The 16,898-nt window shown below is 38.8% G+C and overlaps 1 protein-coding gene across 1 annotated transcript in view; it reads right to left on the bottom strand.

Moving 5' to 3' along the window:
• Positions 1–16,898, bottom strand: part of KCMF1 (potassium channel modulatory factor 1) — an 81,712-nt gene that overhangs the window by 7,935 nt on the left and 56,879 nt on the right. The window contains exons 4-5 of the mRNA XM_072770023.1: positions 3,821–3,922; positions 935–1,109 (exon numbers count right to left, since the gene is read on the bottom strand). Of these exons, the coding sequence (XP_072626124.1) occupies positions 935–1,109; positions 3,821–3,922 (277 nt within the window). The remainder of the gene's footprint in view (positions 1–934; positions 1,110–3,820; positions 3,923–16,898) is intronic.

Raw genomic sequence — 16,898 nt, 5'->3', positions numbered from 1 at the left:
ATTCCCTTTGGATGAAGAAATATTTTTTTAAATATCCAAAATTCAGTTTATAGGGCTTACTGCACATTCAAATGCCCAAAGCACATTTAGAATTAAGATTTTATATCTGTATGTCTGTACATTTCTAAGAACATTTTATGAGTAAAACTGTTCCTAGTTGGTATCGCAGATGTACACTTACCAGGGTTTCAGCATGTTCTGCAAGATGCATCACAACTTGCAGATGCATATTGTACCACGTGCACACATTTCAGAACTTATGCAGGCTTTCCAGGGTCTCACCACCTGGCTGTGCTTGGTGTGTCTTATAGCCTCAGGCTCTTGTGATCTCTGACCTTATATTTTGACTCTACTACTGGCTTCCTCAGTTGGCCATGTATTAGACTCATGGACTTGGCTATGAACTACATGTTCAAATGTTTTCTTCTTTTTTTTTTTAATGTTGTTGCTTTTTAAAATAAGATTTTCCTAAGCTATTAAAATATTTACTTTTCAGTATGTTCCCTAAGCATACAGTTCTCAAATCAAGGCAAGAACAGAGAAATTCCTACTCTACTTCCTTCCATGAGAAAAACATAATTCTTTAGCTTGTCCATTAGTCTTAGCATCCATGTGCTTGTGGAGGTTGAACCATGGAATTCTGGAGGTCTTTCAACTCTGAAGTCTTTTATCATTTTCTGGAGTTTCAATGGAGGCCACGAATAGAGAACCCAGAGCCACTTCTTATTATCTTCTGCTCTAAGCACTTAAAGAAATGCTAGAATGAACTACTATATATTATCTACCTTTACCAGATTTTAGACTTATAAAATGTGGGGAAATTCTATGAATACAGAAGCATGATGAGAGACTAAAAACACAAAATCCACCAAAAACTTTTAAAGGGAGGCCCCCCTCCCTGGCCATTTCCTTTACGAACATGAAACTAACTTACCAGCTATAGGGTCCATGGCTTCCCTATTGCTTGGAGAATATGAACTCTGAGAAGAAGAAAGTCCACCAGTAGAACTGCTAGTAAAGTGCATGTTTGATCTACGAGCACGAGGACCTCCTAATCCCCGGCCAGGGTGAAACATTCTACGTACATGTCGAACACCACTCGATTCATCATAACTCCAAAGTTAAGAAAAGAACCCAAGTATTTCACAGAAAGAAAAAAAAATCACTTGAGCCCTTGCTAGATAGACATGCAGATTTCCTAAACCATAAACATTTAAAAACAGCACATTCATTTAGAATGCAAATGTTACAACCATATCTATGAGGGCTATTAACTCTAAAAAAAGACACTCAAATATAAAGCAATGTGTGTGTGTGTGTGTGTGTGTGTGTGTGCGCGCGCGCGCGCGTGCGTGTTTTTAAAGGGGAAAAAGGTTTTCCAGGGAGGAAGAAATTTCTTCTTAGGCTCCAGCTACAATAACCAGATGCGGTGAAAGGTGCTGTCAGGTCAGATACCCACGTGAGGCATCTCCTTACTCTGACCTCGGTAAAGAATATCATATATGTTCATATTGAAGTAACCAGAATTAATAAGCATCATTTTTAATATCTGAGGAAAGCTGTACTAATCAAATCTCAATTATCATCTGTAAAGAGAAAGGAACAGTACAAATAATTTAAATTCAGGAGTAAAAGATTCCTTTTGGTTATTAATCTATCAAGTTCTTCTTCAATGCTGCTAGAAGACAGCAGACTGGAGTTGAATTTCTTGTATAGGTGGACACACAGAGAGTAATGCCACATTTCTCAACAAGTCACATATGCAGCAGCCTCCCCCATCTCCTACAGCTAACTCAAACTAAAGAACATCCCGAATAGCAGACAGCTACCCAAACTCATGAAGACAATCTTGCATTTCCACGATGGCCAGCATGTGGGAAACGCCAGCTATCATTGTAAAAGAGACTTCTCTTTCAAAGCAGCACACAGAACATCTATAAAGTACACAATAACTTTTTGCTGGCTTCCCAGTTCATAGCTGATGAGTTTGGAGTCATTCAGGGACAGGCTGAGTAGCTCCATGAAGCCCTCAGGTGCCACCAGAATGTGCACATCTCATCACGGTACTCAGGATCATGGTTTGGGTTCTACAGAAAGTGATGTTATGATCATTGTACTTTGTTTTCAAAAAGCATCTGGGTATCAAAAGTGCACTTTAGGAAGAGTTCCATCAAAACAGTTTAAAAGAAAAAAGTTCTGATGCTTATGAGGCTTCGAGAGAAACCACTCCCTCATGACAAAGTCACCATACAGTAGCACCTGAAGCACCTGAAAAATCAGTATATTTCCAGTGTTGAGTGCAGTGTAAACATTTTGTTTTCTAGAACCTCATGGTAATACTTGTTAGGAATCTAAAATGTAACATATGCCTTCTCTTATTCTTAATTTTGCATAATTTCATTTTCTCTTGATAACCAGAGATTCTTATAATTTCACAAAAATGGATATAGATGACATGGAATATGGATAACAATTTCACTAGAATTCCTTGAATTTGCTGAAAAAGTTCAGGATAACAGTTTGGCTTTAAGTTATTTGCCTAGCTTCTCCATGAAGATCAAGGGAAACAGGGATCAAGCATAACCCTCTGGATATTGTTGTAAGATTCTTTTATATAAAGTATGAAGCAACTCAAAGACTTAAGTATTTGTTTGACCATCTGGGTTTTCTTATTCTCCTAAAACACACACACACACACACACACACACACACTCTCTTCATTATGCTTTCAGTGTCCTCAGCACTTAGGAGAGAGGAAAAGTGGTTTCCTCTGTTCAGTGAATACTAGCCCTTTGACTGGCTCTTGGCTCAGGTCTGACTGACATTCTAATTTCTTAGGTTAGTTCTATGTCTTTATCTTTCCATTAGTTTTCTCATTTTCCCCTAACTCCGAGGGACCATATTTCCAGTTAGAAAATGAGGAACCATATAAGCAAGGGAGAGGAGCTGTGGGTCAAGAAAATCATCGAACCAGTTTCTTCCTCAGTAGGACTAAGGTTGAATTATGATTGCCAGGAGGCAATCAAAGGAATCAGAATGAAATCTGGCAAAGAGAAAAGTTGTGAATAGCTCCTGAATTGCTTTGAACTATAATGAACACTGACATCTTTACATGAAAACAGACCCCTGTTGATTGGGGATAGTCTTAGAAAAATAATTCGTAACTTGAAACAAGAAGCACAGGGTGTATAAAATTAATTACTCTGGTGGGCCGCTAACCTCTTGAAGATTATATGGAACGTCACCAGCAACTGCTGAGAGATAGACTTGCAAAGGGGAAGCAGAAAGGAAAGTAGGGAAGGACTTTGGAGCTGGATCTGACCTTATGCTGTCCGACTCAGACTGGGCGGGGAATGACTCTCCGGAGAAGAGGACTCCAAAAGGGAAAGCAGCCCCAACATGCATCCCCACTCATAACCCACCTGTAACAGGGCAAGGCAAGAGGGCACAGGGAGAGAATGCAAATAAATTCTCTTTATATTTACTTAGATTTTAATTTATATTAGCATCTTCCTCTTTTGTAATGAAAACACCCGGCTGAAAACTTTTAACCTAGTCAGTCTTTTAAAAAAAAAATGACTGTAATGGAGTGAAGATGATGAGCAAGGCAACTTTCACTTAATGAGCGTTGTTCATGTGACAGTCATAGCATATAAAAAGAGAAATAAATTGTATCTCAACACTGAATCATTTTTAGGAAAGGTCTAATAAACTAAAATAATTTGGAGGTTAGTTTTCTTTGAGTATGTTGTCCTTAAAAATAATCAAAGTAACAAACATTACAAACAACTCTATCCCTTCTTGCCTCTTAAAAGGATATTAAATCTCTAGGGGCTCTGTGTTCAAGTGTAAGATGAGCTGCAAAGTCATCCGTGACATGATTAGGATCGCCTCCAGGTAATGCTGCACATATTGGACAAATCTGAAATGAAAGTAAAGAAAGCAGATTTAACAGATGAATATTGATCAGACATCTTTCTGGATGAATATTTTATAACTGAGTTTCAACCAGGCAAAAACACAGTAGAGATCCTGAACTCGTAAAAAGTAATGGAGGCCTGAATATGAACTACAGCACATCCACACCGATACTTACACCTAAAACAGACAACCTCTCAGGGTCAGACACAACAGTTCTAAACAAACAGCTCAAACTCGAACTCTGGCAAAGCCTTCCAACAGCCTGGCCAATGCATTTGCACGGTCTAGCAAAAGACCAAAAAAAAAATTATTATAATATATATATATATGTGTGTGCGTGTGTGTGTGTATATATATAAATAAAATTTAAGATGTACTATTTAGTGCACATTTCCATCTAAGTTCAGTCTTGAATGGCAAAGGTGGAGACATGAGCTTCCCCAAGTAAGCTAGATTTGAGGGCCAATCTTCAAATATGACAGCAAAGCTTTATTAAAACACAACTATACAGAACCAAATATTAAGACAATGATTACTGATAATATGCAAATGTGCTCTATAAATTCACAAATAGGGTTTCCAAGGGAAAATGGTGGATGGGAGACTATTTTTAGAACTTTATTTTCCAGAGGAATGGGAGGTGGAACAAAAAGCCAAGGAGTAGAAGACCAACTTCCCGTAAGCCTTTAGGGCAAGAGATAGGACAAAGCAGGAATAAAATGGTATGTACACAGGCAGAGCTCAGGGAAGGCTTCCTAGGTTGGGAATACTGTTTTTGAAACAGCAGTTTCTTGAGAAGTGGTGAAATAGGACAAGAAGGGAAGAAATGAAGAATGAAGAACTTTCAGAGGAAAGGCTATTTTTTTTCTAGAAATCCAAATCTAAGAGTGGTAGTCAAGCCTTGAAGTATGAAGAACTTTAAAGAACAGAGCCCAGAAGAAAGGTCTGATGCAAAGGAGTACAACCAAGGGGAGCCCCTGGAAATGTAGAGTTTTAAGCTTATGTCTGCCCAGGGATGAAAGAGCTGAGGATAGGTATGTGATTCATCTTGCCAATACATGTGTTGTGTGCCTCAATTCTTTCACTTGCAATAAAAGTTCAGGTACTCTGTTGACCTTGCTGCTTGGTCATGGCAGAGGAGAATGGCACTGGAGATGGGGAGGCAGGGGCAAGAGGAGACTTGGAAGGCCCATACTGGGATACAGAGGAAAACAAATGGATTCTCAGAGCCTAAGCCAACACAAATCCCCATCCTCTCGTGACTAGAAAGTAGGAGTCCCCTGAGAGTTTGACTCTGATTTGATCCCAGTTCCTCTGATGCTTAGTCACCTGTCCTGATTATATCTGCCTCAGGAGTCTGAGAGAGAGCCTCAAGAAAACTTCAAGATGCTTATAAGAAATAACATATAAGCATGACAGTGTGCAAAAGAAGTAGGGGGGGGGGTCACATAGGAATGTGCCTGCGAGGGAAATGAAGAAAGAAGCAGATAGTTATGTGTGTGCCTTTCTTATATGATGCCAGAAAGTTTGTCACATTCTTGCCTTTGTCAGAGAGAAAAACAATTGTATTTTGTTCATAAGTGTACTGATTTTTTTTTTTTTTTAAGTTTACTGATTATACACTCTCTTTACTGGGAATTTAGGTTTTACTGTATCACTCCCATGCTGTAACACTGCAAGGCGGTGTCTGGTACACTTATTTTATTTTCTGTGTGTTTCTGTCTTGCCTAGTTAGATTGTCAACAGTTTTTGAGAAATGCAGGACAGTGTGATTTGTTTCTTATTTGGGAACTGTGACCAGACTTGCTTACAACAAAAAGACCAATAGGTTTGGAGAAGTAGAAACAACCACCAGTTATTAAAAAAATCAAACAAATAAGCCAGCTTAGATATTTTTGAGAATCTCCATTTGGCAACACTTAACAGGTACTGGACTATTTTATTACAATACCACAGATTGCAAGTACAAGATTTTTATCCAAAGAAAAAATAACCATTAAGAGGAAAAGGTGCCTTTCTTCTAAGACATTTCCTTTAGGCTGACCTTCAGATAAAATGTATGTACACTTGAACTGCAAAAAGATAGCTGTAGAAGTTTCAGTACTTTGAGGACACATGTGAATGTTCTTAGATGAGCAAAGTCTCCTTGAGAATTTGCATTCCTGGAAGGAAGACAGGACCTTTGAGGTGGGGATGTGGAATTCTATTTTTCACTGGGTCTTTACTTCCACATGATGACACCTAATACCTGTTACAGAACAGGAAAATTTAACACAGAGGATAAGCTATTAACCCTAAAATTATGAGTTTGTCAACATTAATATTTATCATAATTCTATTGCCACATGATATTGTAACATCTATCACTTGAAGAAAATTCTATGTAACACATTAGCTTAACATTATGACAACTTGCCAACATTCAGGCACATTGAATTGGCATAAGTCAGTGCTTCCTGAAATTGGCTGAGTATATAATTCATCTGGACCATTTGTCAAAAATACAGTACCCTAGGCCCATGCCTGGAAACTGATTCTAGGAGATATGAAAATTTTTGTTTTTGACAAGGGTCCCAATTATCTTATAATTAGATAAATTTGGCAAATACAGCTTGAATATACAATGGTATTGAAAAATAGTATTTATTTACCCTGTGGAATGAAACATGAAATGTTCTTATACTTACTATCCCCTTGCTCAAATTTTAAATCACAGATGTCCTTGCTATTTATTTGTAGTCTTGTCTTTGCTGTTGTTCGAGTCTTCCTCTTCTGCTTCATATCACTACTGAAGCTCATCATCAGTCCCACTTTTTATCTGAACTCCTTTGGAAGCCTTTATCAATGTACTGAGATTAAATCCCATGCCAAAAACATAACAGAGTTTCTAATTTTCCATGTGGTCCCAGTGCCTGACTGCCAGAAAGCAACCAGTCAGCGTGGATTCTTTCTTTCTTTTTTTTTTTTTTAATTTTTTTTTTTAATTTTTATTTATTTATGATAGTCACACAGAGAGAAAGAGAGAGAGGCAGAGACACAGGCAGAGGGAGAAGCAGGCTCCATGCACCGGGAGCCCGATGTGGGATTCGATCCCAGGTCTCCAGGATCGCGCCCTGGGCCAAAGGCAGGCGCCAAACCGCTGCGCCACCCAGGGATCCCGGATTCTTTCTTTCTTTCTTTCTTTTTTTAAAAGATTTATTTATTTATTTATTTGAAAAAGAGAGAGTGTATGAGTGAGTGTGTGCGAGCATGGGGAGGGGCAGGGGGAGAGAGAAACTTAAGCAGATTCCACGAAGAGAGTAGAGTAGAGCCTGATGTCGGGCTTGATCTCACAACCCTGAGATCAGGACCTGAGCTGAAACCAAGAGTTGGATGCTTAACTGACTGACCCACCCAGGGACCCCAGTCAGTGTGGATTTTAACACAGGTGGTTACCAATATCTAGACCACACCTTCTGAAATCATTATTTCACATTAGCCAGGTCAGTACTACATTTATACATTTTTCCCCCCTGTGACAGGTTATATCCATAAAAAAAAAATCTAAAATCAGCACGCTTGATTTTTGTTCATTAATTCATTTAGATTTTATTTATTTATTCATGACACACACACACACACACACACACACACACACACAGGCAGAGACTTAGAGGAGAAGCAGGCTCCATCCAGGAAGCCTGATGTGGGACTCGATCCCAGGACTCTAGGATCACGCTCTGGGCCGAAGGCAGGTGCCAAACCGCTGAGCCATCCAGGATCCCCTTGATTTTTGTTTTTAAACAAGAACTCTATACTAGTCTAAGGCAAGTCCACATTCCTGCAGCCTCTTTTTTGAATTCATACAATCAGGCTGAGGGCATGCTCTGGCTACTGTGTAGCACTTCAAAAACAACAACTGAAGACTTAGGTTCTCATAATGTGATGAGTTTTTTTATATATATATAAGTTTCACAACCTATCCAAGTTTCTCTCTCTCTCTCTCTCTCTCTCTTTAAAGATTTTATTATTCATTCATGAGAGACATAAAGGCAGAGACATAGGCATTAGGAGAAGTAGGCTCCCTCCAAGGAGCCCAATGTGGGACTCAATCCAAGGATTCAGAGATCACACTCTGAGCTGAAGGCAGACACTCAACCACTGTGCACCTAGGTGCCCCCCTATTCAAGTTTCTTGCCCATTCTGTTCACTGCTACAGAAAAATGCATTTTTAAAAATTGCCTATCTGACCCACATATAAAGTGGTTTTACCTGAAGCTAGACTGCAGTACTACAGAGATGGGTCTTGCACCAGCATCATTCAGCACCGAGGAGCTACGCTGGTTTTTTACCGTGAGGCTGACCCACTTTGAAGCATCATTCTCCCAGACCACTTGAAACTGCCCTTGAACTCTAATTCTGGGACACTATGCTTCTTGTTACCTGCAATCACTTTAAGATAAATAACTGCCTTGGCAATTAGTATTTCTTGACTAGGTTTCTGGATCACAAACTTGATAAACTCATTTATTTCTTTTATCTGACAAATTTTAGATCTATGAGAAACATTTTCTTTTGAGTATTTGTTCAAAAGCTGTGATTTCCCTATAGCATCTTCTATTGTTCCTTTCTGATTAACACCAAATGTTTGATGCATTATTTCTCTGGCAAATGTGATCTTATTATGGCAGCACAGCTTCTTTGTAATTTCTTTTTTGGGCCCTTTTTTATTTTTTTTTATTTTTATTTTTTTAAATTTTTTAACTTATTTATGATAGTCAAACAGAGAGAGAGAGAGAGAGAGGCAGAGACACAGGCAGAGGGAGAAGCAGGCTCCATGCACCGGGAGCCCGACGTGGGATTCGATCCCGGGTCTCCAGGATCGCGCCCTGGGCCAAAGGCAGGCGCCAAACCGCTGCGCCACCCAGGGATCCCTGGGCCCTTTTTTAGATTCATTTTCATCCACACAATCATTCTGAATAGGTTCATCCTGTCTCAAAAGAACTACAGAATCGCTCATATCCTCTATCCTTCCATTCCCAAATAATAGCCTATATGGCATGATGATGGAGAAAGTAATACTATTCCGCTGTACAAATGCCAAACCTTCTCTTTACTGTCCACCAAACCAAGTGAACAAATGTCTGACTTTAACAGTTCTCTAGTATCTGGCCTTACTCAGCTGATTCCATTTTATTTCCCACTATTTCCCATAACCTTCAATGTCTTACCATACTTTCTACCTCTACATTTCTTAACACATCTTAGTTCATGTTGTCTCTTCCCTCTGAATAATGCCATTCTTTCCAATTCTATCCACTTTTTGAAATCATGCCCATTTTTCAAGGCCTATGTAAAGTCATAAAACCCTCTGACTCTTTCCTGCGTTATTCTCCAGCTGTGTGAGATAAGTTAGTTTGGTCTTTAGAAGGCCATAAAGTCTTGTGTGGGTTGAGGCCGTGTTCTAAAGTTACGGTGACAGCTGTTGTGCCCTACTCCAAGAATTTAGGGACTTTAGAAAGCAACACTTCACACTTTACATATTAAATGTAATGTTCTTGGTTAATACTTGGAGACATATTCAGAAGTCATGAACGTTTATCTTGAGAAATGCCAGTAAATATCTCCCTTGTCATGCCATCCTTCATAACTGACCCAGGAATGATCTAGAACACTTTCTTCTCACATTATCTTTCTGAGGGCGAAGTGGGGTAAAGTACATGTTGTGTTCCCTTCACCCTTTTCCTGTTTTACAACTAACAAGTCAATTTCTCTCATGCACCCACATTTCTTCTCACATAAAGTTCTGCGGCCCTAACTTTCCTCTTTTTTTTTTTTTTTTAAGATGTTATTTATTTATTCATTCATTAGAGACAGAGAGAGGCAGAGACAGAAGCAGGCTCCATGCAGGGAGCCTGACGTGGGACTCGATCCCAGGTCTCCAGGATCTCACGCCATGGGCTGAAGGCTGCCCTAAACCGCTGAGCCACCCAGGCTGTCCCGACTTTCCTGTTTCTTTACATTTTTTCAGTCCTCACCTGAACATTCCCTTCTCCTTTTTCTCATTCCTTGTTCCTTTTCTCTAAACAGCTGTGGATCAAATTATGAACTTAATCATGGTTGAAAAGATTAAAGGTATTGCTCTCATATCTGAGGAGTTACAAGTTCTAGAGCAAAATTCCAAGATATGGTGAAGTCTGGGTGCTGAGTCAGTTAAGCGTCTGACTCTTGATTAGGGCTCAAGTCATGATCTCAGGTCATGAGATCGAACCCTGAGTTGGGCTCCATGCTCAGCAGGGAGTCTGCTTGAGATTCTTTCCCTACTCATACTAATTAACTAACTAACTAAATTCTTAAAAGAAAAAAAAAAAGATGTAGTGAAGAATCACTGGCATAGCTCTGCTGCCTTCAGAAAAGCTGTTTATAGGGGGTATAGCTCAGGGGTAGAGCATTTGACTGCAGAAAAGCTGTTTATTTATTCATCCTTATGCAAGTTTGCCCCACCTGCCAAACACACACACACACACACACACACACCCCATAAGCACAAGAAAAATAAAAACACAATACAATCTCAAGTCAAATTTCCTCTGTTGTTTAATACCAAACAAACTTTCTAATACGAGGTTACACAGGCTTTCCCTATGCTAGTTTGAAATCAAAGTTCACCATATGATGTGCTCTGCCAACCTATATGCTTACTGTGCTTGGAGTTTCAGGCTAGGTGTTCAAAGGACATTTACAAAAATAGCTTCTTTTTTTTAAGATTTTATTTATTTATTCATAGAGATGCAGAGAGAGAGAGAGAGAGAGAGGCAGAGAGAGAAGCAGGCTCCATGCAGAGAGCCTGACGTGGGACTCGATCCAGGGTCTCCAGGATCACGCCCTGGGCTTCAGCAGTGCTAAACCTCTGCGCCACTGGGGCTGCCCCAAAAGTAGCTTCTTTTTAAGTTGGGGTCGTCTTTTTTTTTATGCTACATATGTAGGCTATATAGATTTAAATGAAAACATGTAAACAAAGCCTAGTGAATACTGTTTAAGATGCAGGCACCTTCCGGAACTGCAATAAGCACAATTTCTCTTGTACTACTCTTTACAACTGCATCCTGATTTCCAGTTAAAGGATCTATGTCATGAAGTTAATTAAAGTCCTCACTGGTTAAATCTGTTATATTAACCAGTGAGGACTTTAAATAACTTCATGACATAATCTGTTATACTGTATGATTTTGTTACTATGGATTCACTAATAATTCATTAAGTATTTACTGAGCATCAATTCAGTGTTCACTTAATATTTTGGGTTATAAAATCACCAAGAAATGAAGATAGTGAATTAGCCAAGAAGTGAGCAATGGTGAACCTGCCACCATTCAAGTTCAAGTGAATTTCATCTCCTCTTAAAAATCGTGATGTATTTCTCATTATGTATTCAAACTGGTTTATACTTCATGTCTCATCTTTTGAAGGGCTCTTAAACTCACCCCAGGCTTGTTCTGTTAGGCAGATTTTTCTGATCACTTGCAATATAATGGGGTGTTTTTATTTTTATTTTTTTAAAAAGATTTTATTTATTCATGAGAGACACAGAGAGAGGCAGAGACATAGGCAGAGGGAGAAGCAGGCTCCCCTTGGGGAGCCTGATGTGGGACTCGATCCCAGGATCCCGGGATCATGATCTGAGCCAAAGGCAGATGCTCAACTACTGAGCCACCCAGGTGTCCCATAGTGGCATGTTTTTAACAAGAGTTTCTTTTACTGAAAAAGTGATGATCCAAAAATAACTATTAGAATTTAAAGCCAAGACACATAAAAAACCTTCACATGCAGAGTAGATTAGAGTTAATGCTGGAGCTTTGCCTTGATGATATATACAAAGCACTACTGGAAAATCTATGCTACATGGTCAGTAAAGTCCTTTTGGGCCTTCTAGAACTACCTAAGGCCATCCAGTTTGCCAATACAGATATATGACTTTCAAGATTTGATTGAACACACTGTTCAAACTGTATTATAATCTAATATTTTTTATTGTAGTGGAACACTGAAATTAACTTAAAAAACGAGCAGTATTTAGAATTTAGAGTTTTTGCTATATACGAAAGTTTTAAGTTCCTTACATTTTTACACATGACTTAAAAGTCCTAAATAGAAAAAAAAAAAAAGTCCTAAATAGGGGATCCCTGGATGGCTCAACGGTTTAGCACCTGCCTTTGCCCCAGGGCATGATCCTGGAGTCCCGGGATCGAATCCTGCGTTGGGCTCCCGGCATGGAGCCTGCTTCTCCTTCTGCCTGTGTCTCTGCCTCTCTCTCTCTCTTTCTTTCTATGTCTATCATGAATAAATAAAAAAAATCTTTAAAAAAAAAAGCCCTAAATAACCAAGTTTGGGTTTTTAAAATGTTATTTATTTACATTTTAAATTCTAAGTCATCTCTACACCCAACATAGGGCTCAAACCCACAACTTTGAGATCAAGAGCTCCATGCTCTATCAACTGCGCCAGCTAGGTGCTTCCTTAATTTTTTTTTTTTTAAGGCAGAAATTTAAATTATATGTGTATGCTGATGTTCTGGGAATTCACAAAACCATAATTCACTCTAGATAGGGCCAGGGAGACAGTGCCTTAAAGCAAGCAACAATGTTTGTGAAGAATCAGAAATAAACCCTACTTTAGTGGGCTTATTTTGTTTACAGTGAGTTGAAGTTAGAGTCTGACAAGGACAGAAGCTTTGTCTGTTTCTCTTCTCAAGGGCATAACCCTTTGTCAAGTGATGCCAAGTCTGCTAGAGCTTCCTAGAAAAAAATGACCTCAGCTATGAATACCAGGACTGGAGTTTTCAAGTAATTTTCTTAACCAGTTTTTTTGTTTGTTTGTTTTGTTTTTTATCTAAGAGACAGGTTAGGAAAAGAAGGGATGGTGGAAGAAGAGACAAGGCTGAAACCTGCTTAAAGAACTTCTGAGCTACCTTGTAATTTGCCAACAGTTGCCAGAGAGCTCCATCTTTATGCCATTTTCTTTACAAGTCTTCCTACAAACCCTGCAAAACATTTCTTTGAATTGAAATTAGCTGTCTGGAAAATGAACTAGACAAACCAGTATTTCATAGGACAAAGAAGAAACCAGATCAGTGGCTAAAGAAAAGAAATTCAAAATCAATGTATCTAACAACTGCTTTCTTAGCCACTGCTCTCCTTCACATTAAGCATTGTTTCCATTCAGAAAACTTCCTGTCTCCCTTCCCCTACAGGATTTTTTTTAAATTTTATTTACTTATTCATGAGAGACACACAGAGAGAGAAGCAAACATAAGCAGAGGGAGAATCAGGCTCCCTGCGGGGAGACTGATGCAGGACTTGATCCAGAGACCCCGGGATAAAGCCCTGAGCAGACGCTCAACCACTGAGCCACCCAGGTGCTCCCCAGTACAGGATTTTCATTCAACTTCAACATAGAAGAAGAAGGTAGAAAGTAATGAAAAGTCTACCAGAGATAACAACATATTCTCAAATACCAGGCACACCTTTCTAGAAAAGCTATTATCTCATTTTCTCAGTAATTTCAGTAATTTCCTTCTTGGTTTTCATATTATCTTATGAAACTTATTTCTCATAGAAACATCTTTTTAAAAATACCATAATTCATGCATATAGGATCATCCCAAAACAAATCTGGAACCCCTAAAGAATCTCCTATCACTTCCTTCCCTGTTCACAAGCTGAGATACTAATGGCTATATCACCCTTAAAATTGAAAGTACTGGGGCAACCTGGGTGGCTCAGTATTTGAGCACCTGCCTTCGGCTCAGGGCATGATCCCAGGGTCCTGGGATCAAGTCCCACATCAGGCTTCCTGAGGGAAGCCTGCTTCTCCCTCTCCCTATGTCTCCGCCTCTCTCTGTGTGTCTCTCATAAATAAATAAAAAAATCTTAAAATTGAAAGCACTATGATCTGATTTTAAACAAGTGTTTAAAGTAACTATTATTTTAAAAACATGCAAAGACAGCCAACTGCTAAAGATAGGAAAAAGCGATTTATAAAATAGAAAGTGTTTTGAGTCAAAAGTAATGAAAAGCACAAATGACAGAAGTACCAAATCCTAATGTTCCACAAATCTCTTTAGCTGAATGCAGCTGAGTAGTGGCAATATGGTGGCCTATAGCAACTGTACTTTTCAAATCCTATGTTTCTCCCCTATTATTAAATAAAACACCCTTCTTAGTTCACAGAAAAGCAGAGAAAATCCAACTGCATTCTTTGATAAAGAAGAATGCAAGCAGTAAAAGTCAAAGCCTTTTTTTTTTTTCTTTTAATGTGTATTTGGCTTTTAAATGCTTACCTTTCCTGATTACCTGGTTAAAAGGGTAAACAAGGGAATTATGATATTTAAGAAAGTGTATAAAATTAGGTTAGAAGATTTGTAAAAATTGTAATTCACTCCACCATTATTGTTCCTAATAAGGAAATAAACGTGTTGGGAAGTTAGTTCTGTAGAACTACGTATTAAAATGGTCTCTCAAAGAAATACAGATATAGATGATCTAGTCTTAAAAGTCTTACAATTTAAATATGTCACTTCTCATAGTCTTCATGCATAAGTCATATCCATCAATGTTAATATGGTTTGCAGATTTGATCTAATATTTTCCTGCTTATTTAATTTAGAGATCAAGGGCAGCCCAGGTGGCTCAGCGGTTTAGTGCCGCCTTCAGCCCAGGACCTGATCCTGGAGACCTGGGATTGAGTCCCATGTTGGGCTCCCTGCATGGAGCCTGCTTTTCCCTCTGCCTGTGTCTCTGCCTCTCGCTCTCTCCTCTCTGTGTTTCTCATGAATAAATAAATAAATCTTTTTTTTTTTAAAGATTTAATTTAGAGATCAAATGTATCTAATTGTTGGTACACAAATTGCCACAACAATGATAATTTCTATTCTGTGCTCTATGGCATTCAAAAAACTTTTTAAATAGATTATCAGCTAAACCTGATATATTAATGATCTGAATCATTTAAAAAAATTTAAAGGTTCTTTTATGATATCATTTTTCTCCATAAGAATTCTTGTTTTTAAAGTTTATGTATGAGGACGCCTGGGTGGCTCAGTGGTTGAGCGCCTACCTTGGGCCCAGGGTGTGATCCTGGTGTCCTAGGATCGAGTCCCACATCAGGCTCCCTGCATGGAGCCTGCTACTCCTCTCTGCCTATGTCTCTGCCTCTCTCTGTGTGTCTTTCATGAATAAATAAAATCTTTAAAAAGTAAAGGTTAATAAAAAAAAGTTTATGTATGTATGTATGTAATCTCTATAACCCAACATAGGGCTCATACTCACAACCCTGAGATCCAGAGTCACATGCTCTTCTGATTGAGCCAGCCAGGCACTCCAAGAGTTATTGTTCAAAATAATAATATTCCCAGATTATGGAAAATTTTGAAAATAATTCTTCTTGATTTTTATTTTTTTTTTAAGATTTTATTTATTTATTCATAGAGATGCAGAGAGAGAGAGAGGCAGAGGGAGAAGCAGGCTCCATGCAGAGAGCCTGACGTGGGACTCGATCCAGGGTCTCCAGGATCATGCCCTGGGCTGCAGGCGGCGCCAAACCCCTGTGCCACCGGGGCTGCCCTTGATTTTTATTTCTTATAAATGCAACACAGTACAACCACGCTATTTCAAATATAATTCATTCTGTTATAAACACATCTGGGTCTTCATTAAAAAGGGAGGGAAATGTATCATTAACATAACTGAAGAGCACTTAAACACTGGACACTACCCTAACCCCCTTTCTGGAGAATAACAAAAATGAGTAAATACATCAAATGAAAAACAGCAAAAATTTTCCAGCAATGACCTATTAGAGCACTGCCATTAATTATGAACAGAGTAGTTCTGTTCATAATTTCTGGAAGTGAGAAGAAAATGTTGGTAAACCAAAAAAGTGCTTTTATCTTTTAAGCATAATATTCTATAGATTAATTACAAGAGATTTACTAAGTAAAAAGTGAAAGATTAACTACATATCATTAATGAAACCTAGCAGAATGTTTCATCTAAAAACAACAACAAAATCCCTGAAGGCTTTCTAATTAGCTGGAGTGCAAGCTCAAATGTAAGATTTAAGAAAAATTTCAGGAATCATTTCTCAATGCCCTTTTATGTTCGAAGAAGTTTCTCTATCTACTATGTTTTTTTTTTTTAAAGATTTATTTATTTATTTATGATAGACAGAGAGAGAGAGAGAGAGAAGCAGAGACACAGGCAGAGGGAGAAGCAGGCTCCATCCCGAGAGCCTGACGTGGGATTCGATCCCGGGTCTCCAGGATCGCACCCTGGGCCAAAGGCAGGCGCTAAACCACTGTGCCACCCAGGGATCCCTATCTACTATGTTCTTCCACCAACCTAACACTTCCCGATAATCCTTTGTATTTATAATCCCATTTGACCACGATTGCTCACTTCTACTACCAGGTTGATGGATTTGTAAATTACATACTGTGCTACTTCCCCTTGTAATTCTTCCCATAACCAAAATCTTGTTAGTTGTCTCAATCTAGCAAATCTCATTATAACTTTGAAGGGTTTTAAGAACTTGTGCTTAATGTAAAAATCACAGTGCTTATTATATTTGGTATTTACATCAAGACTCCTGAGATTTGGGCAGCCCCGGTGGCGCAGCAGTTTAGCACCGCCTGCAGCCGACAGCATGATCCTGGAGACCCCGGATCGAGTCCCATGTCAGGCTCCCTGCATGGAGCCTGCTTCTCCCTCTGCCTGTGTGTCTGCCTCTCTCTCTCTCGCTCTGTATCTCGTGAGTAAATAAAATAAAATCTTAAAAAAAAAAAAAGACTCCTGAGATTATACCCAATCCACTTTTTACATTTTTAGCTAGTAATCACCTTCACTATACATTCAATGTCAGATGTTTTTCACAGTATCTGGTTTTGAATGGTCCCCTCCATACCCTCAAAATCAAGTTTTTTGAGTAATTGGAAATTAATC

The sequence above is a fragment of the Canis lupus genome, chromosome 12, assembly GCF_048164855.1.
Source record: "Canis lupus baileyi chromosome 12, mCanLup2.hap1, whole genome shotgun sequence".
NCBI classification, from domain to species: Eukaryota; Metazoa; Chordata; class Mammalia; order Carnivora; family Canidae; genus Canis; species Canis lupus.
The sequence above is the reverse complement of the archived record's forward strand: the minus strand, read 5'-3'. Positions and strand labels throughout refer to the sequence as shown.